Consider the following 21,162-nt stretch of genomic DNA (forward strand, 5'->3'; position numbering starts at 1 on the left):
AGATGGGTCTGGGGTGACCCTATGGCCCAGCCCAGCCTTCTTGCCTAAAAGTCAACTTTTCATATTAACCAGGCTGTTTACCCAGCACTCTGGGTCAGATGTGTCTGCTGAGAGCCCAGTGTGTTCTGTTGGGATGTTGAAGCGGTACATCGGTGTGACTGCTGAGACTCATAAGACAGATACCCTGTTTGTTTTCTATGGGGGGGTCACATAAAAGGTTGTGCTGTTTCCAAACAACAACTTTCACACTGGGTCGTTGATGCCATTCTGCTGGCGTACACTTCCAAAGGTCTGGCGTCACTAGAAGGATGTCTGCTTCTTTGGCCGTGCTTAAAGGCGTCCCACTGAGTGACATCAGTGCTGCAGCTGCGTGGACGTCATCCTGTACATCCGCCCGTTTCTACAGAGCGAATGTGGCTGCTGCCCATGCGTTGGCTTCAGTTGTTATCCACCTCATCTCTCCACAGCTGATAATTGGCGAGTGTGGACTCTTTGTCACTTTGTTGGTATTAGGTGATCCAGTGCTATGCACCGCCCTCTGGCGGTCAGGAAAATTGAAAAAGAACGAGTTGCGTATGTAACTGATGTTCTATAAATTCTGCATGTCGCCAGTTATCTGTCACTCAAGAGTACTGCGAGTATTCCAGAAAAGGACTGATTTTCAGTGGCGTGGGGTATAGACTGCTACCACGTCACCTGGGCCACCTCTGATGAGTGACTTTGTTGGCATTTCTTCTCGACCTCTGCCCCGTGCCTATCTGGTCGGGAAGTCATAGAACTTTAGTTACATACGTAACTCTCATTTTCCTCTCCACTGTCGCTACATGCTTGTTTTTGGTAAATGGCCTGTATTTGTATAGCACCTTCTTAGGGTTCTACAACCCCCCAAGGCGCTGGTAGGGACGAGCTATGATAGCCACAGTTGCCCTGGGGAAATGATAAAGTTGTAAGTTTACTTTTCTTCCCAAAATCAATAAATTTACGTATTTAATTTCTTTTTACTTTCACCTAATTTCTGTCTGTATTTTTCTGGTTGCTGGTCCTTTTTAGTCCACTTGGACGGACACTCCTCCACCTCCACTCACTTTATGTAGGGAAACACGTCCTTCTGTCTGCGTTATAATTCAAAACATAACCAAACTTGTGCTGACGAACTGGCAGGATTAAATAATCTGAATGTTTTAAATTATTCTGTAATTTACCAGAATTAATACACAAAAAGTTAAAATCAGTCGAGAGCGATTGGATGTTTTGAAAGAACTTGATTTGTATTTGAACATAACAATGGTTAATGGCTCGTATTTGATAGTGTCTTTTAGTCCTGGAACCCACCAAGACACTCTACAACACAATCATTCACAGCCTGGTGGTGATGAGCTACATTGTAGCCACAGCTGCCCTGAGGCGCACTGACAGAGGCGAGGCTGCCGTACTCGGGCACCACCGGTCTCTCAGACCCCCACCAGCAGGCAAGGGGGATTTAGTGTCTTGCCCAAGGACACAACAGCGACAGAATGAGCGGGGCTCGAACCTGCAACCTTCCGATTACGGGGTGAGCACTAAACTCCTGTTCCCGTCACCCACAATAAAAATATCCTCTCGTCCCGTAGCAGCTTCCACAGCGCTGACGAAAGCAAATAAAGGAGTTTGTGGGTTCCTTTAGCTGTTGTGTCAGGCTGAGCTCGGCACATGGGACCGTTCGATTTCTGGAGCAGAAACACAGAAACGAGCTAGGAGACAACAGAAGAGCCCCCCCGCAAGCACTAACCCGTCAGAGAAACTGTCAGCCTCCAAATCCTGACCCAAGTCGCCCTCTAAGAGGATCAGATCTAAATATACACAGGTGCCTCAGAGCGCCCGCGTAAGCAGGTGAACACATGAAACATGCGGCGAGGCGGCTTCAGCGTGCAGCTCACGAGAAACGGTCGTGCTAAAGGTCAAAAGTGACCCCTTATGCAGACGTGTGTGTGCTAGGAAGTCCCGGAGCTTCAGGATGGGAGTGGAACAGGAAGTGAGTCATCAGAGAACCAGGAAACAGGCTGTGAGCTGTGGCGGTTCTGATCCAACCCAGAGCCAGAACACGACAGAAAACAGACAAAAGGATTTTTAAATAATTTATCCTTTACTTTACAGTCGTTGATGCAGACGGAACAACAAGGGAAATATTTACAGGAAAGCAGAAAGTCGATGATTTGTGATTATTTCAGATGAAAAAGGCAAAAAAATAATAATAATAAACCATATTTTATTCATCTGCTGCAAAAACAACCAACGTGTACGCGTTAATGTTCACTTTGATAGAAGAAAGGTGAACTGAGTGAATAAAGGTGATAAAAGCTGCGGCTCCTGACCGTCCATGCAGCTCAGATTTACAACGTAGTAAAAAAATCACCAAAGAATAAAAACTGGTGTTCGTCACCGGCCTGCAGGGTTAAACCAGCATCCCTGCCTCGGCTCGGGGGAGAGGTCAAAGGTCAGCACCAACCCAAGTTCTATAAAAATAATCCAGGTTTGTACACCAGGCTGTGTCCAACCATCCATGACCTTCGCCCTGACAGGACCTGGGAGTAAACCCACTTCCCTATCGGACGTACTGGGAACGCGGGCTGCTCTCCCGCCTCGCTCAGACCACGAAACCCAAACCTCTGAATGTAGTTTCTGATTGTCGGGCTGAACACACACAAGTCTTCCTGGTTTCCTTCCTTTTCCTTACACAATGCTAAATAAAGCGGAGCGAGTTAAACCAGGTGTGTGACTCAGGTGAACCTCGGGTCACCGAGGCCGCCCGCTGGCAGGAGCAGCAAAAACAAAAGATGGATGACCGCTGGAGATGGGAGGTGTGTGAGCCTGACGGGCAGAAGGGAAAGAAGCCCTTCCTCGAGAAAAACCAAGAAAATGTGAGCGAAATGAGGGTCGTGGACCCAGAAGGTCCAGCTACTCAGCAGCAGCTGCCACGAGAGCTCACAAGTAGAAAAATAAATAAACCACACAGAATATAGACTCGTGTTTAGATATCTTCATCTTTCTCCAGAAAACAGAACACAAGCGCTTGGGTCAGGGTCAGGGTTAGGGTTAACCCTGACCCTGACCCTGGGTCAGAACCCCGTTAGAATCAGAAGACCAGATCTTTTCAGACATCAATAATAAAATAGAAATCTACCGCTGACCCCACCCCCGCACGTTTGTGTCCATCAGGCAGAGCTCCGCTTCCGGCGGCTCACTGGCAGAAGGGCGAGGCCGTGGGGTCGAAGCCTTTAAAAACCTCCTTTAGGGAGGCGTTGTCCGGATCGGAGGCGGCCTGCTCCGTCTGAGATGGACTGTTTCCTCCGGGCTTGGCGGCCTGCTTAGCAACACCAAAGAGAGAAGACACGGGGAGGTTGTGGACTCCCGCGGGCCCCGGCTCTGCAGCAGATCCAGGGCTCAGCCCTGCAGCAGCTGCAGCAGGACCGGTCGGACCCGTGGAGTTAGGCGAGGGAGCCGATTTGGGCCGGGGTCTGTTGTAGCTGTTATATCGATCAGTGCCTTGCTCTCCACCCTTCTCTGGTTCTGGTTGGTCCAGTGCAGACTTACGGACAAAGAGGGGCTCCTTGGACTTGGGTTTACCAGAGGAGGGGTCACTGGGCTTGGACTCTGTGCTGGCAGAGTTGGGGGAGTTGTTAGAACCACTGCTGGTACCAGGACTTCCTGGTTTGTTAGTCCTGGGGTCATAAAGGCTGATGCTGCTCAGCACACTGGCTCCCCCTGGTGCCCCGGTGCCCACACTGCGCCCCGCTCCTCCGGAGGAGAGGATCCTCGGGTCGTACGGGGCGATGGATGGAGGGGAGGGGCAAGAGGATGCAGGAGGAGACGTAGCGAGGGCAGGCGGTGCAGACACGGGTTCTGATGGCTGCTTCAGAGCAGACTTCTGCGGCTGCAGACGGGGGTCAGAGGGGGTCTTACGGGCCACCCGAGGGTCAGCCAGTTTTTCTGCAGCTGAGGTAGTCATGGGGGGGGGCTGAGCCAGCGCTGACCCAGAAGCAGCAGGAGAGGGGAGGTGAGGAGGAGATGCCGTTTGGGAAGGGCTGGAGTTAACGGTTTTCAAAATCCGGGAAAGCAGCTCAAAGTCAGGAAGGGAGGAGCCTGAGGAGGACGCGGGGGCGTCTGTGGAGGCAGGAGGCTGAGAGGGGGGGGACTGGGATGTGTGGAGCTGCTGCTGAGCTCTGGACAGGTGAGGATCCCGGGAGGCCACAGGAGGGATACCTGGTGGGAGGGGCAGGAGGTCCTGCTTAGGAACGGGGAGGGGGAGGAGGTCTTCAGGGGACCATGTGATGGTTTTAGAGAAGGCCGGTATGTGAAGGATGATGTCCTTCTTGATGTGGCTGAACTGCTGCAGCTGGGAGCGCGGGTCTCTCAGTGCCATGCCCATGAGCGGGTCCAAAGGAACTGGAACAGGCTTGTCCCTCAGAACTCGCTCTGTCTCCTCCTCCTCTGCTGCCGGCGCCGTCAGGGGTGGGGGCCTGTAGACCAGAGGGGGTTCTGATTTTGAAGCAGGAGGCGGATGTGAGGCGGCTGCTGCAGAACTCAGTCTGGCTAGTCTGGGATCTGCTGGAGGTCCGGAGGACGGAGCCGACCCGGACAGGGCCGAGTCCGAAATGTGGCCCGACTCAGGGGCGCGAGCCAGGCGCGGGTCTCGGGCCAAGCGGGGGTCAGCCGGACGAGCAGGAGGGGGGTTAGAGGGCGGAGCCCTGAGGAGACGGGGGTCACTCGGGTGGCTCTCGGTCTTCTGAGGAGCCTGGGTCTGTTGGCGGAGGGTCTTCAAGATGGAGGTCACGCTGCTACCACCATCCTCATCCTCACTGGAGTACCAGTTACCAGAGTCACCTGGGGGGGGGGGGGGCATGAACACACAGAACACAGATTGGCTCATCGTTAGAGGTTTCTATGTGGTTCCTCACCAGAGCTGCTTACTGAGCTAAGATAAACTGGAGCTCAGACGGACCGCCTTACCTTCCACCTCTTTATTCTTTTCTGCTCCTCCTTCAGTCATCCTACGAGCTCTCTCCTCCTCCTCCTGCTGCTTCTGCTGGATCCTCATGAACAAGACGCGCTGAGCCGGTGGCAGGAAGTCTGGAACGGAGATTCCTCCCTGGCTGGCCAAGGAGCCGTTAGCACAACCTTCTTGGCCTCCAGACTGACTAGTGAACTTTCCTGCTGCTCCTCCATCATCCAGACCAGGAAAGCTCTGGTAGTTTTCACCTGAGAGGAAACAGGAAGTTGCAGCTTAGTTTGAAGACAGTCCAGTTTTTTAAGCTAGTTCTGTACTTCAGTTCCATCTTTCACCTTCTTCCACCACGCCCTCCATCGTCTGGCCGTCCTGCTGACCGCAGAAGTTGTTGAAGAAGTTTCCTCCCCCCTGTGGAGGACCAGGAGCCCCATCACTGGGTCCAAATGCGCCCATCATGGGGGATCCACCAGGTCCTACGTTTAGGGGGCCGTGGTTCACGCCGAGATTGGGGCCCATGTTCTGCATGTCAGGAGGCATCATGCCTGGAGGGGCAGGGAAGCGGGATGGGGCAGCTCCTGGGGGGCCCTGGGGTCCAGGAGGGGACGCCTGACCTTGGCTGCCACTGGGAGTCTGGCTCCTGACAGAGGACAGGACACTTAATAAAAGAATTAAGATTAAGAATTAAAAGAGAGATCATATCTCTCCTGTCTTAGCTTCCCTACATTGGCTACCTGTTAAATTCAGAATAGATTTTAAGATCCTTCTTCTCACATATAAAGCTCTTAATAATCAAGCTCCATCATACATCAGTGATCTGATTGTTCCATACGTTCCTAACCGAGCACTTCGCTCTCAGACTGCAGGTTTACTGGTGGTTCCCAGAATATCTAAAATTAGGATGGGAGGCAGATCTTTTAGTTATCAGGCTCCTCTCCTGTGGAACCAGCTCCCAGCTTTAGTCCGTGAGGCAGACACCTTGTCTACTTTTAAGACTAGGCTTAAAACATTTTTATTTGATAGGGCCTATGGTTAAAATCTGATGTTAGCCTAAATCTGGACAAGTGGGGGAGTAGAGGGAGGTGGAGTGTACAGTCGGTAAAGACGGCTCTTCCTTGCCCTGACTCAGACATGCCTCCATCTAAATAGGATAGATTATCCAGAGTTATCTCTGTATAGGGCTGGGGGTAAACGATTATTTATAAAACGATTATTCTGACGATTATTTTATCGAATAGTCGACTATTCTAATGACTATTTAGAAAATTAATCTAATGATTATTTTTCTATTGCACAATTAACAAAAACCAGAAAATCTCAAATAAATTCCTCAAAAAAATTGATAAATTCTTACTGTAAGAGAATAAACACTACAGGCCTTCCATTTTGTATAACACTGCGTTTATTGTGTTGGTTGGTTATGTTCTGGTGACGTGTAGAACTTGGGAGTGCAGGCTGCTGCCTGAGAGGTGGTAGAAGATGGAGTGTCTCCATGCTGCTTTGTTTTGGTCACTTATGTGCGTGAGGCGAGTGGTGTTACGGGTTAAACCAAACTCAGGTGGTATTTTACACTAAACCGAAAACCCACAACACTCTAAATGTAATGAAAGGGAGATCTACACCACAAAAAAGATGAACTCTAAACCAAAACGTAACAGCTTATCCCAACGCAAGAAGCTGTTAGCGAAGATGCTAACAGTAGCTTTACCAACATTAAGTTCAAGTTACCAAGTTTAAATAAACCAAAAACACCCAGCAGCAAACAGACCAGCACGGAGGAGAGACTGCTACCACCAAAACAGCTCTCCTCATGTCTGAAAGAAGCTCCTTAATGAAGGGAGAAGCGCTCCCGGTGATTTTCTACATCTGCGGTAGGCACGAAGCAGCGCATCTGACCCCGGAAGTTGTTGTCCGTTGCCGGGAGACGAAGGGGCAAAACAGGAAAATAATCTAGTAGTGGACGGACGTTGTTCCGGGTCTTCGGTATTTGGCGGAGATGTTAGTGAAGGCGGAGAAGAGGGCGAACTAGAGGAAAAACAGGCAGATTCCTCCTCTATTTACAAACTCCTGGGGATGCAACAAGTGGGCGCGGTGCGTCGACTTCCGGATCTGTCGTCGACAAATTTTTAGAATCGAGCCGTCGACTTCGTCGAGGCTTCGCTACAGCTCTCTCTCTGTAGTTATGCTGCTATAGGCTTAGACTGCTGGAGGACACACTGACCACTTCTCACACTCGACTGCTTTCTTCTACTATCTGCTCTTTAACTGTATTATTTCCTGCTATTTCAGCTGTTAACTTTATTTCTCTCTAAGTGTTTTTCTCCCCAGAAGAAGCTACAATGATGTTCTGCTGAGCTGTGGTGGCCTCATGGAGGGGGCCATCGTCTAGCACACTGTTGCTAACCACTTAACCATTCTCTCTCTCCTGATAATAACTTTTTGGTTTCCTTGACGTTGGACGTGCTACTACTAGTTTACCCGTTTAATTATAGATCCACTAGGATAAATACAATAAAGTTTATCTCTCACCAAATAGAATATTTACTAAGACATCACAATGTAACCTGTGTGTGTGTGTGTGTGTGTGTGTGTGTGTGTGTGTGTGTGTGTGTGTGTGTGTGTGTGTGTGTGTGTGTGTGTGTGTGTGTGTGTGTGTGTGTCTGCTCTGTCTTCTCCATCCCCAGTGAGTCGTGGAGGATGGCTGCTTATACTGAGCCAGGATTCTCTGGAGGTTTCTTCCTGTTAAAAGGGAGTTTTCCTCTCCACTGTCGCTGCATGCTTGCTTAGTATGAGGATTGCTGTATAGTCACTGACACTAGTCAGTGACTTGATGCAAGTTGCTGGGTTCCTTATATAGGACACATTATTTCTGATTGGCTTAGTGAACTGACCTGAATTGGAATGTTTATTATGGGAAGTGCCTTGAGACGACTCTTGTCGTGATTTGGCGCTTTATAAATAAACTTGAATTGAATTGAATTAATGAGTTTTTACGGCACTGGAGAACAAGACACGACTTCAGTAAAACCTGCATCAGCTGTTCATGCTGTCAGGAATCAAGCCCCGCCCACCAGCTACTGGCCAGAGGGCAAAAGGGTCGTGCCCCCCGCTGGCCACCATTGCCGTTGTTACCGGTTAGTTGTCCATGAACAGCAGCTAAATAAAAGCCGTCAGCAAGGCTAACACAAGCAGCGCTGCACAGGTGGTGAGGTACGGCGAAGGCAGAGGTGGTCAGAGCCGAAGACGCGACACGTCCTCAAACACGGGTCAGGGTTAGTTGTGTTTACTGAGCTGGACACGTACCTGCTACCTATACCCTCCTGAGATCTGCCCAGCCTCTCATGTATCTCCACTAACCCAGACCCATAATTCTGGTATGAAAACCGACGTTCCGCCCTCGTCCGCTAGCGTCAGACTGTTAACCGCGGTTAACACCCATAAAAACATCTCCAACGCCGCCTATAAAAGACAACGGCGTGACCCGCATAGACAACAGAACCAGTGACAACCACCATCGGCACCGCTTCACTTCCACCTAGGAAGCGGTCTCCTGTGTGGGAATATTTCAGCTATATTAGATTTATTCCCACCAATTTAAAGGAAGCGGCGTCCCGACCAATCTCAAGCTTGTGGTCTCCGCCACCCTCGGCGAGTGCTAGCACCGACGCAGAATGGTGCTGTCTCCGTACGGATTAACGTTCTGATCAGCTGCTCAAAGATTATCTTCAGCAGTAAGATCTACATCTGCAACGCGTCCAGGCGGTTCTCCCACCATCATCCATGAATGGCTGTCACTACCTGAGCGACGTAAACGTGTTGAAACCAACGCGGTGACCCTTCGACCCCCACCCACCCAACAGAACAAACTTACCTGACAGCCAGTTTCTGAGCCAGCTGTCCCGTCGGCTGAACTTTGATCTCAAACAAAGACGGGATCTTCTTGCCAGCACAGGTTGCTGCTCCACCACCTGAAGGTGCAGGAACCATGTGGGGGGGAGGGCCACTGGGATTTGGGGGTGGGCCTCCCTGGAAGGGACTTCCTTCAGGACTATGGACAGGAGGGCCAACGTTGGGATTAGGGCCTGGAATGGGTACTGGAACAGGTGGACCTTTGCTTGAGAGAAGACCCTGGTTGGGTCCAGGATGACTGCCAAAGTCAGCTGGAGGCCCCCCAAAGTCCCCCACTCCTGTGCTGGTGTCCATGGAAACAGGACGAGGAGGAGTAGGGAGGAGGCCAACTCCAGGAGGAGGTTTGGGAAGAGGGTTGATCCCCTGTTTCTTCAGCTCCTCCACCTCCTTCTCATCCTCGGCTCCAGCTTCAGCATCTTCTGCGAGCATCTACAACAACAAGGTCTGACGTTTACGGAGGTCTAAGAACTCTTACACTCATCTGCAGACTTAGAGAAAACCTTAATGATGGCTTAAAGACCAGGGTCGGAAGATCCTTCATGTATTCACATGCTACAGGAATGATCACATTAGACATCAACCTCAAAAGGATCATAGACTCCTTTAGCAGAGCCCTGGAACGGCAAAACTGGGATGAAACGTATATAAATGATGTAAACTTGGCTCAGGCTCTTTTATAACACTGTGTAGTCAGCACGACATAAACCGCATAAACATGGCTGACAAACAGAAGCGAAGCTGAGCACAGATACAAGAAATATAAGAATAAATGAGTTTCAATAGTAATGTTATTACAGCGATCTACTAGAAAACAATATAAAGGCAACGTGGGGAATAATAAACATGTTATAAAAGACATAAATCAGCTTCAAATGTTCTGAGTTACTGACATAAACCATCCAAACTAAATCATCAATGAATGTAATAAATGTTTCACTAATGTGGGACCAAGCTTGGCCAACAACGTTCCAAAAACAACTAATTATAAAATATAAAAATGTTATAAGTTACAAAAATAGCATGTATAAAAACTCCTCCCTGACTGCGACCATTTAGACATAATAATAATAATATTAATGATGATAATAATAATAGTAATAATAATAATAATGATAGTAATAATAATAATAATGATGATAATAATAATAATAATGATAACAATGATAATAATAATAATGATAATAACAATAATAATAATAATGATAATAATAATAATATTAATGATAATAATAATAATAATAATAATAACGATAATAATAATAATAATGATAATGATAATAATAAAGATAATAATAATAATGATAATAATAATAATGATAATAATAATAATAATAATAATAATAATAATAATAATAATAATATTAATGATAATAATAATAATAATAATAATAATGATAATAATAATAATAATAATAATAACAATAACGATAATAATAATGATAATAATAACAATAATAATAATGATAATAATAACAATAATAATAATAATATTAATGATGATAATAATAATAGTAATAATAATAATAATGATAGTAATAATAATAATAATAATGATGATAATAATAATAATAATGATAATAATAATAATGATAATAACAATAATAATAATAATGATAATAATAAAGATAATAATAAAAATGATAATAATAATAATAATAATGATAATAACAATAATAATAATAATGATAATAATAATAACGATAATAATAATAATAACAATAACGATAATAATAATGATAATAATAACAATAATAATAATGATAATAATAACAATAATAATAATGATAGTAATAATGATAATAATAATAAAAGATATAACAGAGAATATTATCCATCCCTTTACTTACAAGCAGCATATTTCCTACCAAAATAAAAACAGCTAAAGTCATTCCACTTCACTAAAGTGGAGAAAAGCGTATCTTCTCCAACCACCGACCTTTCCCTTCTGCCACAACCTTAGAAAACATTAGAAAAACTAGATGTGACCAGACTGGACGCAGTCCTGAACACAGAGAATAAAGGAACGTTGTGCATCAATATATGGAGTCAAATGTGGAACAAATTAAGTACCGAATACCAAAACAACACACACCTTTAACGAACGTATCAAAAGCTTACATGATGCTATGAGACACACGTCTTCATGGAGGAGAGGATGAAAGGGAACACACACGGTACGTTCTACTTTGTTCCTTTGGAGCTTTTATTTTGGATGGATTGTTTTCTCCTTTCATTAAAATAAGTTAAAAGAGTAAACCGGGTCAGACATGTTGAACTATAATAATTTGTTGTCATTTGTATTTATTTTGGTTAACCTGTTTTGTTTTTATTTGTGAATAAATGAAAATAAACTTAAAAGCCCACCTTGTTGAGCAGCTCTTGTGTGTCGTCATTCAGGACTTCGTGTGAGAACATGCACTCATCTCCGTTCACACAGTTCCCGGTGGTGTGGAACAACTTACAAGGGAATTCACGTAAAACCAGAGTCAAGGATGAACAACGACAAGCGAATGAAACCCTTCACCCCAGAGCATCTACATCATCTCCACACTGAAGGATATCGTGCATGTAGGGGCAGTGGTCGGCCCGGGCGCAGAACCCAGTGATGTAGAACTTACACAGCTCCTTCTTCTTGGGCAGCTCGATGTCGTGGCTGAAGTTACAGTGGTCCCCCTGGTGGTGGAGAAGACCAACAGGACATTTCTGCATTGCTTGTCCCGTATGTGAGACTAAAGCATACGTTTCAGTTATTTACTGATTCTCCCTGTAAGACACGTTCTTTAGAAGAGCGTGATTTAGTCGCATGCATCGGTTTACAGCAGCCATGTTAGCCTCACAGAACGCTTCAGAACCACAAAACCTCCCATGATTCACTGAGTTTAGAGTAGAGAAGACTGGTGCCATCCTACCCAGGTGCACCTCCCTTCGATGTAGTACTTGCAGATGGCCTTTCCTTTCTTATCCTGGTGCTTTTCATTAAGGTTCCTCCTCCCTGGTCCTGCACCATCTCCTCCATCCTAAATCACACAAACAGCAAAACCACAATAAAACATCAGCGTTGCTTTGATGCTCTTCAGCTTCAGGAGCAAAGCCTTACCCCATTGTCCATGTCTCCATTGTTGTCATCATCGTTCATGTCACCTCTTCCTCTCCCTCTGTTCCGACCTCTTCCTCCTCGGATCATTCCTCGCCCTCCTTTACCTCGCCCTCGACTGCGGCCTCCTTTACCTCCTGGTGACAACATTAATAAAGAGTGAATTATGTGTGAGACAAAAGAAGATTTAAGCTACCGCTACTAGCCTGTTAAATTAGCGTTAACCTTTTAGAACATAGCATTAGCATTTAGTTGCTAGCCCATTAAATTATGATCTAGAGGGTGTAGCACCTTTCAGAGTCGGGACTCTAAAGCGCTTTACACTACAGAGCATCATTCATCCATTCGCACGCCGGTGGTAATGAGCTACAATGTAGCCACAACTGCCCTGGGGCGCACTGAGAGGCGAGGCTGTCGAGCACAGGCGCCTCCCTCCGACCACCACCAGCAGGCAAACTGGGTTAAGTGTCTTGCCCAAGGACACAACAGCAGCATTCTCTGTCCAGAGCCGGGATCGAACCTGCAGCCTTCTGATTACTGGCCCTAACCCAACCCGCTCTACCTGTTGAGTTACTGCTGACCCTTATGCTAGCAAACTAAGTTATCTTTTAGCTGCTAACCCATTACATTAGCATTTAGCTGCTAACCCATTACATTAGCATTTAGCTGCTAACCCATTACTTTAGCATTTAGCTGCTAACCCATTACATTAGCACTTAGCTGCTAGCCTTTTACATTAGCATTTAGCTGCTAGCCTTTTACATTAGCATTTAGCTGCTAGCCTTTTACATTAGCGTTTAGCTGCTAGTCTTTTACATTAGCGTTTAGCTGCTAACCCATTACATTAGCATTTAGCTGCTAACCCGTTACATTGTTGTTTAGCTGCTAGCCCGTTACATTGTTGTTTAGCTGCTAGCCCGTTACATTTTTGTTTAGCTGCTAGCTCATGACATTAGTGTAAAACAAACCTCTGCCTCTGTCTTTGGACTTTCTGTAGTGACTGAGCTCTTTAGAGTAGTCGTCATAGTCATCCTCCCCCATGTTGTCATAGTCATCATCTCCGTACTGGAACAGAGAGCGGGAGGGTTACTCACAATAAAACACATTTATTTTAAAATGACTTCTTTAGAGAAATGTTCTAACAATTTAGGGCTTTACAAAAAGCACTTTGAAAAACCATTTTCACACAATAATTAACTCAAATGAAAGAAACAGTGAAGTAAAGTAAATGATCTTAAATTGGACTTTATTTGGTAATAAGTGAAAATAAAATAAGGAATAAGTTCAGTTAGAGTTTGATGACAGCGCCAGAAGCTCACCTCCATGTCTTCACCATAACCATCTCCATCATCATCTCCTCCCATTCTTCCTCTGCCTCCTCGTCCTCTGCTCCCTCCCCTTCCCCTCCTTCCTCCTCTCATTCCTCCTCGGCCTCTCAGGCTCTTCATGCGACCTCTGCCCCCTGCAGGGACGCAAAGACACAAGTTAGGCAGAGGCGGCCCGGAAGTGCAAACACCAGCTAGATAATCTAGGACAAAGACCTCTTCCACCGCGCCCTCCCTCCTTGGCTTTGCGGTACTGGTTAAGCTCCTTTGTGAAGTCATCATAATCTTCCTCCCCCATGTCTTCCTCTTCCTCTCCCTCATAGTTATCATCATCGTAGTCATCGTAACCTCCGTAACTCTGCTTCTCCATCTTCATGTAGCTGCTTTTCTTTGGGCCCCCGTAGGTCCCGTGAGACTACAAAAACATTTGTAATAATAATCCTTTTATTTCAGCCATCAGACATATTTGCGTGAGTGGGAAGGTTCATCTTCAGACTTACAGAAGGGGCGTACTGATCCCCGTAGTCTCGGTATTTCCTCTTCTCACTGGGGCTGTAGTCAGAGTCATCGCTGAAATCGGAGTGGTCGTCATCAGAAGATGCGTGTCGCTGCAAGTTAAGACGTAAAAGACACATTTTAGAAAATAAGACCAAAGTTTCCCCAGGTTTAAAAAGGCGAGAAGCTAAACATGTTCTTACTTTATGCTTTGATTTGCGTTTCTTCTTAGACCTTCTCTTCTCTCGTTCCCGCTCCCTTTCCTTCTTCCGCTTCCTCTTGCGACGGTGAGACCTCTCATCCTCCGAACCGCTGCTGGCGTGGCGCTCCCGGCTTCGCTGAGGTCTCTCTGCTGCCCCTTCTCCTCCTGCTTCACCTCCTCCACCTGCATCATCACACCCATCTCCGCCTTGACCTGCAGCTGCAGGGCCAGCTCCACCCGCCTCCTCCTCCTCCACCTCTCCTGCATCATCTTCCAACTCCCCCTCTTCCAACTCCTCATCTACTGGCCTGTTTGTGAGAAGCAGCAGAAGGAAAAATTATTCCTTTTCTTGTCCCGTTTGCTTTGGAGGAGTCTCAGAAAGTACCCGAACGCACGTTCAAATAAAAAATAATAAAATTAAAGGGAAAAACAAACGGATCTGAGTAAGAAAAGTAGAAACTCCAGAATGAACTTTAGGGTTTATGGACATCAGCTTTATCTTTAATGCTTTTGAACAAGAAGAGTTGAATAAAAAGAATCCCAGTGAAACCACAACGCCCAGTTTGATTTATCACATTTATTAACGCTCCACTGTGTTTACTTCTTAATTCTAATGTTTATTCTTTCTTGCACCGCAGCAGTTTCCTAATGCTGTGATTCTCGTACTCATAAAACCTTCTGATAGTCGTATTTGCAGCAATGACCAAGAGCAGCACAGCCGACTTTTAACAACACGGATTTCAGCAACAGGAAACACGTTTATATTCCAACCGAACCCGGGAGACCAACGCAAGCGAGCGATATCAGCTTTGATGCAAACGTTAAAGATTTGAGGATCACCGTTTTCTTCGCACATCCACACAAACCCCCCTGAGTATGGATGTTTTGTCAGAAATGTGGGTTTTTGTTGTATTATTTTGTGTTTTTTAAATTGGGGTTAAGTCTGCCCCCCCACAGAGAGGAAGGAGCTCCGGTTGTAACGTGACACCTGAGAATTTATTGATGTTGTGCTGCAGGGCCACGGTCCACACACCATATCTGGTTGATCTACCTACAGCTCCACAGCCAGCTACTGGTCTGGTGGGTGAGAAAGCACGCAGCACTACGGGCGGTGAGTACGACTGATCTTTGAGGTGAAATGTCAGCTGCATGTGAACACAGCAACATACCACATCCTTAAAAAATCCCTCATCACCACCTTCATCCTGCTGGCTTCTGTCAAACCAGTACAGAAATTAATAAACTCCACCCATGTAACCGCTGAGAGTTGTGGCAGCCTGTGACTTTCTGGGTTATAAACCACAAAGTTGTCACAATAACAAAACAACCGGTCCTGAGTCAACACACAAAATCCAGCTACCTGCTCACAGCTGCAGAGGAAAGCACAAAAATCTGACATCCCATGTTTTCTGAAACAAACATCTGGAGAAACAACTCCAACTTAGTTTGGTCGTCCTGAAACTTGTTAAAGTATCAAGTCGGTGTAAAATATTAACAAACACATTCGCATTTCTCGACCCTACTGCCTCAATTCAGAGTCGAGCGCACCAACGAGCCCCTGGTGCTTCAGAATCAGACAGCCGTGATCTGCGTCTGGGTTGTGTTGTATGAGCAGGTAACTGGGTGGTAACTGGGTCTCACTCTGGACACACTGGTGGTTTCTGTCCTGATAAATATCACACACACCACAACAGACTTAAAGAGCAAGTCACCCCCTACCAGAGTATTACTCCCACTTCCCGTTTAAAAAATGCAACAAATGCTGTTGCCTAGCAATAGCCAATAGCAATGGCAGATTTAAATTCAAATGCAGTGCAGCATTTTTACCTGACGACGGCACAACACTGACAGTTTTAGGCCAAAATTTAAATTTTTACTAAAATGCACTGAAGTGCAAAACTATTGACTACACGTGTCTGCAGCACGATCAGACACACATTTATATAGTTTATCAGAATTTGGGGGTGACTTGCTCTTTAAAAGGTCAGATCTGCTCGTGTCCAAGAATTAAAACCCTTTAAGTTTAGCAACACAAATGTGTAATAAGTGGTTGTGGAAGGGGAAAGCTGTGATTTCCATCTGAGGTTTATTACCAGCAAATAAAACCAATCCGCTCACTGCCATCCCAGTAAACGATCCCAAGTTTTTATTTCTTTTCAGACAAAAGCCATCTTTCCTAACAGATGGACAGCACACTTTATGTAAGTTTAGCACAACCATTGGTTTAATAACAGGCCGCCATCATTAGCCGCGTGCCTGAATCTCTAAATCCAATAATAAAACAAAGGGCCGGTATTAAAATGGGGAATACTCACTGTGACAGGCTTTTCTTCACAACTCAAAAACTTAAGAGAAAAACCAGCCTAACCAGAGAAAAACCAGCCTAACCTTCTCAGGGCTCTGGTGGGGTCTGGAAGAGGCTAAAAGCTATTGTGAACCAAATGAGGAGTTTGGACAGGGAAACTTGGTTTGACTGGAAACACTTCTGGGATGCTTTGCAGACGTTTTAAACATTTGGGGGACTTTCGTGGATGTTTAGGAGCGAGTCAGTGAAGGCACGACTGTAAATACAACAGGCATGTCAGTCAAAAATCCCTCACGGCTGTAACGAGAATCAGAAATATCTACTTTAAATGCTATGAAAATAGATTATATTCGACGACTACAAATATTTACTCGCTTTGAGCGCTTTCGGTCGGCCCGAGTCAAGCACACGAACTGCGTCGGTAACTTAGCGACAGCTGCTACGAACCGTCGACCAAACGAGAACGTTTGGCGGATTTTTAAGTTGCTAAAAGCCCAAACTAATCACATAACAGCCAAGCTACTATAAAATGATAGTTGGCGCTTCAATAAATATGCACTGCAACCGCGATGAGCGCAAATCCACCGCTACACAAAACTCTAAAATTAGCCGTTAGCTTCGTAATTGTGAGCTAACAAGCTAGTGTTAGCCTAAGAGCAGGCCGCCCATTAGCAAGTCGGTTGAATATTTACCTGCAGCTGTAATTCACCAAATACTCGAATAGAAAGAACGCAGTTAGTTAAAAATTTCTTAAACACTGACGAGCAGCAACCGATTTTTGACAGTCGCTGAGCTAAACTGTCCAGCGGAGAGGAGATGAAGATAAATTGTCATTTTTCGACCTCGTCATTTTCCTTCAGACAAGTTCGCTGGAGTCGATATATCGCTGACTATGGTTTCATTAAATAAAATTAAGGGAGTAACGTTGGTTCCAGTTGTTATCGGGCCTTCCATTTGTCGTTGTCAACATGGCCGGTCTCTTTACCTCTGTTTTCCAGAAAAGGCGATTTTAATCCCTTTGACAAAAAACAAAAATAAACCCCGGGCTTTTGTGTAAAAGCACAGGACAAATAAATAATTTCATTTAAATATGACCGTAGAATTACTCGACCTTTCGTCAGTCAGAAGACTGTTGTGTTCGTGGATGGAAGTTGGGGAGTTTGGATGGACAGTCATGCTTTCCACAGCCATTTCCTCTAGCTACATTGAGGAGCAAAAACTAGACACTGGACGTCTACTGGCTTATGCGTCACTTCACTACAATCTACTTATTTTGGTTTTAGGAAGAGAAACAGTTCATAGTAGGCAACTCTCCACCACAGTTGTAAGAGAAATTTGCTGAAATTGAGTCCTGACGTTCTCCGTCCTACTGTAGCGATGTGAAATGACGACTGATAAAATTAAAATGGCCGACAGTCTTCTCCAAAGAGAAAGGGGCGGGTCTTCCGAAAGGAGAATTATGACGTCTGCACCTCACGGAAATAACCGAAGCAGAGAACTTGGGCGTAAACTAAGCCCTGGATTTGACTCGCAGGCAAAAGGCAAATGAAAATTTTGCTTGTTGAATACAGATTGCAAAAAATATTTATTTTTCATTAATATTGTGAGGAATGTCTCCCTATGTATTTAATTATAAGCATCTGCACACGTTTAAATTTTATAATTCACCTTTCTTAGATGTGTTATTTCATTTTCAATCAGCATTGAATACATTTTAAACATTGTCATATTATATCACACATTTTATGTTTGTTTTGAAAACTAAATCGTCTAAACGTGATGACAACAACACACGTTGATTAGTTTTGGGTTTATTTTATGAAGAAAAGCAGACAGATAGTTGCCTTTGTGTTTAATATGATATGTTTGTGTTTGACAAAAGACAAGAGTAAACTGTTTCAACAGAAAAGGAAAAAACATAATAATAAAAGGACGAGAAAGAAAGGAGGAAACAGGTTTTATTTCTAAATTGCCTTGTTGGGAACTGAGCCATTTTAATTCTGTTATTAAATAAATGTATTGGCCCTTTGATCATTTAATAGCTATATATAATAAAACGAAAACAAAAATCATAATAAAAACAAACAAACAACATACAAGAAAAACATTTTTTAAATGTTTTCTGAATGTTCACGAAAGCCCAAACTCAGGAAAAATTTTACCCACGCTTGTCTTGGTCGAAGCCACTAAAGCCAAATTAAAGAATATTTTTAGTTCATTTGCAACAAAAAAATCGGCTATTTACGAAGTGTTTACAAAATATAACTTTTAAAAGAGAAATAACAATAAATTATTAAGGTTATTGGCTACTTTTAGGCTTGAAATAGCATTTAATCATGCAAAAAACACACTCAGAACTCAAAATGTTATTTAAAAGTCCCCCAGATGTAATTTGTTTTCGTCAAACAAGTGTTTTATTGAAAAATAAACATGTTAAAAGTATTCAAGTGTGCTGTAACTACGACTATTGTTTTTCACTGACGTCATCATCCTGCGCCGATTTACAGGGACACTGGCGGCATTTTATCCATACATTTCAGCCGCTGCATGAAAAATAAATTGCACAGTAACAACATCGTTTAGAGGTATCTGAATCAAGCGATATGATCGAGAAAGAGGACCCGGTCATCAGCGAAGAGGAAGCGGCACAGTATGACCGCCAGATTCGGTTGTGGGGTCTTGATGCCCAAAAGAGGTGAGCTAGCTGGAGTTAGCTCTGAAGGCTAACCGACGTAGCTGAGGGCTGGACTTGTTGCTGTTTTTTCCCACATTTTCCGAATAAAATGCTCTCTGTTCGTAGGACTTAGTGAAGTTAAACGAATGAATACCAATTCAATTCAAAAATACTTTATTAATCCCAGAGGGAAACTGATTGCTGTAGTAGCTCAGAATAATAATAATAATCAGGTCATCAAAGAGTTGTTGTATATTACAATGGCTGTTGGCAGGAAGGATCTCCAGTAGCGGTCAGTGTTGCAGCCAAACTGAAGAAGCCTCTGACTGAAGACACTCTTCCGTTGTCGGACAGTCTTGTGAAGAGAATGCTCAGGGTTGTCCATCATTTTCTTGATTCTCTGGAGAATCCTTCTTTGCATCATCTCCTCCAGCGGTTCCGAAACTGCTGAAACTCTGGCTGAGTCCTTGAAAGGGCTTGCAGTTCCTCCATCTTGTTGGCCAGTGATCTCACATCGCCCATTATGATCGATGGAAGAGATGTTTGAATTTCCTCTTTCTCTGTCTCCATTTTGCTCCTGCTCTGCACCCACGCTTCTTGCATTTTAGCTCATTTGGGATTTGTGGCTTCAGTCGAGGTATTATTTCAGCCTTTCCAATAGTTAATCAACTGCTCCTGATTGTAAACCAGCTCGTTGCCATGGTTACGCATCATAACAAATGCTCAAAAAGTGAAAAAAGCTACAAAGTAGCAGTAAAAATCCTCCAAGCTTCACAGCACCAGAAACAGAAAAGTAAAGTGTCCAAAAAATACAGTTTTTCTTGAGAAACTAGAAGAAAAAATGTCCAAGAAAAGGCAAAACTTACATATAGTCAACAGCGCTACTCCAACATGCAGCCGCCCAGAGCAGCGCAGTTCTGGAAATAAAAAAACTGAATAAAGCAGCAATGTTTTATATAACTTGAATCTAATGTGTGACTTTCATATAAGAATAGATCGACTTATCGCTAAGCTTGCACTTTAAATGTGTAGAAGAAACCTGAACTGCAGCATTCAATTGTTAGATTTGGTTGACAATGACCTAAAATGAATTTAAACATCGCGTTTCATCCCAAAGCATTAGAGTTCGTAGCATGAAATTTGGTCGTGTCTTATTTACAGGTTGCGAGGCTCTCGTGTTCTTCTGGCTGGTCTAGGTGGTCTTGGAGCTGAAGTGGCCAAAAACCTGATCCTAGCTGGAGTTAAAGGCCTCACACTGCTGGATCATGAACAGGTATACACATACAGCTTTCACACACCTGTCAAAAGGTCTGAGAACACTGCATAGAGACAGGTTTATCTAGGCCTGTATTTATATAGTGCCTTGTAGAGCTCTACAGCCCCCCAAGGGGCTTTACAGCACAACCTACTTTTCACCCATTCACACCCTGATGCTGATAAGCTACACTGTAGCCACAGCTGCCGTGGGTGGGCACTTAACTCCTCTGCCATCATCACTCGCTGAAAATAAATGTTGTTTTTTTCATTGTTGGCTAAACGTCCGTATTCCGGTAAACTGAAAAAACAAAGATTTAAGTGGCAGATTTGGAGGTGCAGTACCACATCGTCCCACTAGATGGAGCTATTGTAACTCACGTGGGCTTGCTGTCCAAATATTCATATAGGCTACTGTAAAACTAAAACCTCACATATAAACAATCTTACATTTTTGGTGATAACGCTGCAGAACAAGAACAATACTCTGTTTCTGCATCGTAACAAAGGTCATTTCTCTGTATTTTCATCAGTTGGACCTCGGGTCTTGTCTAAAGAAGGAACTTAAAACAAGAAAGGTACGAAACCCAAACTGTTTGCACATTTAACACTTTTTAATTTCTCTGTGTATCTAATAGGTGTCAGAGGAGTCGTGTCGAGCTCAGTTCCTAGCTCCGGTGACAGCTCAGGGTCAGAATCGGGCCCAGGCATCACTGGAGCGAGCTCAGAACCTCAACCCAATGGTGGAGGTGCACGCTGACATGGACAGAGTTGAAGACAAATCAGATGAATTCTTCCTGCAGTTTGATGCGGTAAGTAAAGCCAGAGGTTAACTGAACAATGTGGGAGAAACCAAAACATTGTGCTAATTATTCCCGTCGTCGGATATGCAGCATCGCCTCTACAGGCTCTCGTGAGGGCCG

At 44.7% G+C, this 21,162-nt stretch overlaps 2 protein-coding genes across 5 annotated transcripts in view; one reads left to right on the forward strand and one right to left on the reverse strand.

The window, feature by feature from the left end:
* Positions 1 to 2,996: 2,996 nt before the first annotated feature.
* Positions 2,997 to 17,722, reverse strand: zc3h4 (zinc finger CCCH-type containing 4). 3 transcript variants are annotated; one of them, XM_070543719.1, is made up of 15 exons: positions 17,423 to 17,722; positions 14,008 to 14,314; positions 13,810 to 13,917; positions 13,526 to 13,724; positions 13,304 to 13,446; positions 12,953 to 13,049; positions 11,988 to 12,121; positions 11,800 to 11,907; positions 11,452 to 11,563; positions 11,255 to 11,364; positions 8,853 to 9,319; positions 5,320 to 5,621; positions 4,987 to 5,235; positions 3,090 to 4,860; positions 2,997 to 3,048 (listed from the first exon to the last, which is right to left on the reverse strand). In XM_070543719.1, exons 1-14 carry the CDS (start codon positions 17,500 to 17,502, stop codon positions 3,218 to 3,220), a joined length of 4,059 nt encoding a protein of 1,352 aa, XP_070399820.1. In that variant the 5' UTR covers positions 17,503 to 17,722; the 3' UTR covers positions 2,997 to 3,048; positions 3,090 to 3,217. The 3 variants fall into 3 exon arrangements, with proteins under 3 accessions (XP_070399820.1, XP_070399819.1, XP_054598248.1); XM_070543718.1 differs by having other exon boundaries at positions 5,320 to 5,639; XM_054742273.2 differs by having other exon boundaries at positions 2,997 to 4,860; positions 5,320 to 5,639.
* Positions 17,723 to 18,799: 1,077 nt separating this feature from the next.
* Positions 18,800 to 21,162, forward strand: part of sae1 (SUMO1 activating enzyme subunit 1) — a 17,382-nt gene continuing 15,019 nt past the window's right edge. For both annotated transcript variants that reach the window (XM_070543720.1, XM_054742272.2), the window contains exons 1-3: positions 18,800 to 19,006; positions 20,147 to 20,258; positions 20,878 to 21,051. In XM_070543720.1, the coding sequence (XP_070399821.1) occupies positions 18,915 to 19,006; positions 20,147 to 20,258; positions 20,878 to 21,051 (378 nt within the window). In that variant the 5' untranslated portion in view covers positions 18,800 to 18,914. The remainder of the gene's footprint in view (positions 19,007 to 20,146; positions 20,259 to 20,877; positions 21,052 to 21,162) is intronic.

Source organism: Nothobranchius furzeri, chromosome 13 (assembly GCF_043380555.1).
Source record: "Nothobranchius furzeri strain GRZ-AD chromosome 13, NfurGRZ-RIMD1, whole genome shotgun sequence".
Taxonomy (NCBI): Eukaryota; Metazoa; Chordata; class Actinopteri; order Cyprinodontiformes; family Nothobranchiidae; genus Nothobranchius; species Nothobranchius furzeri.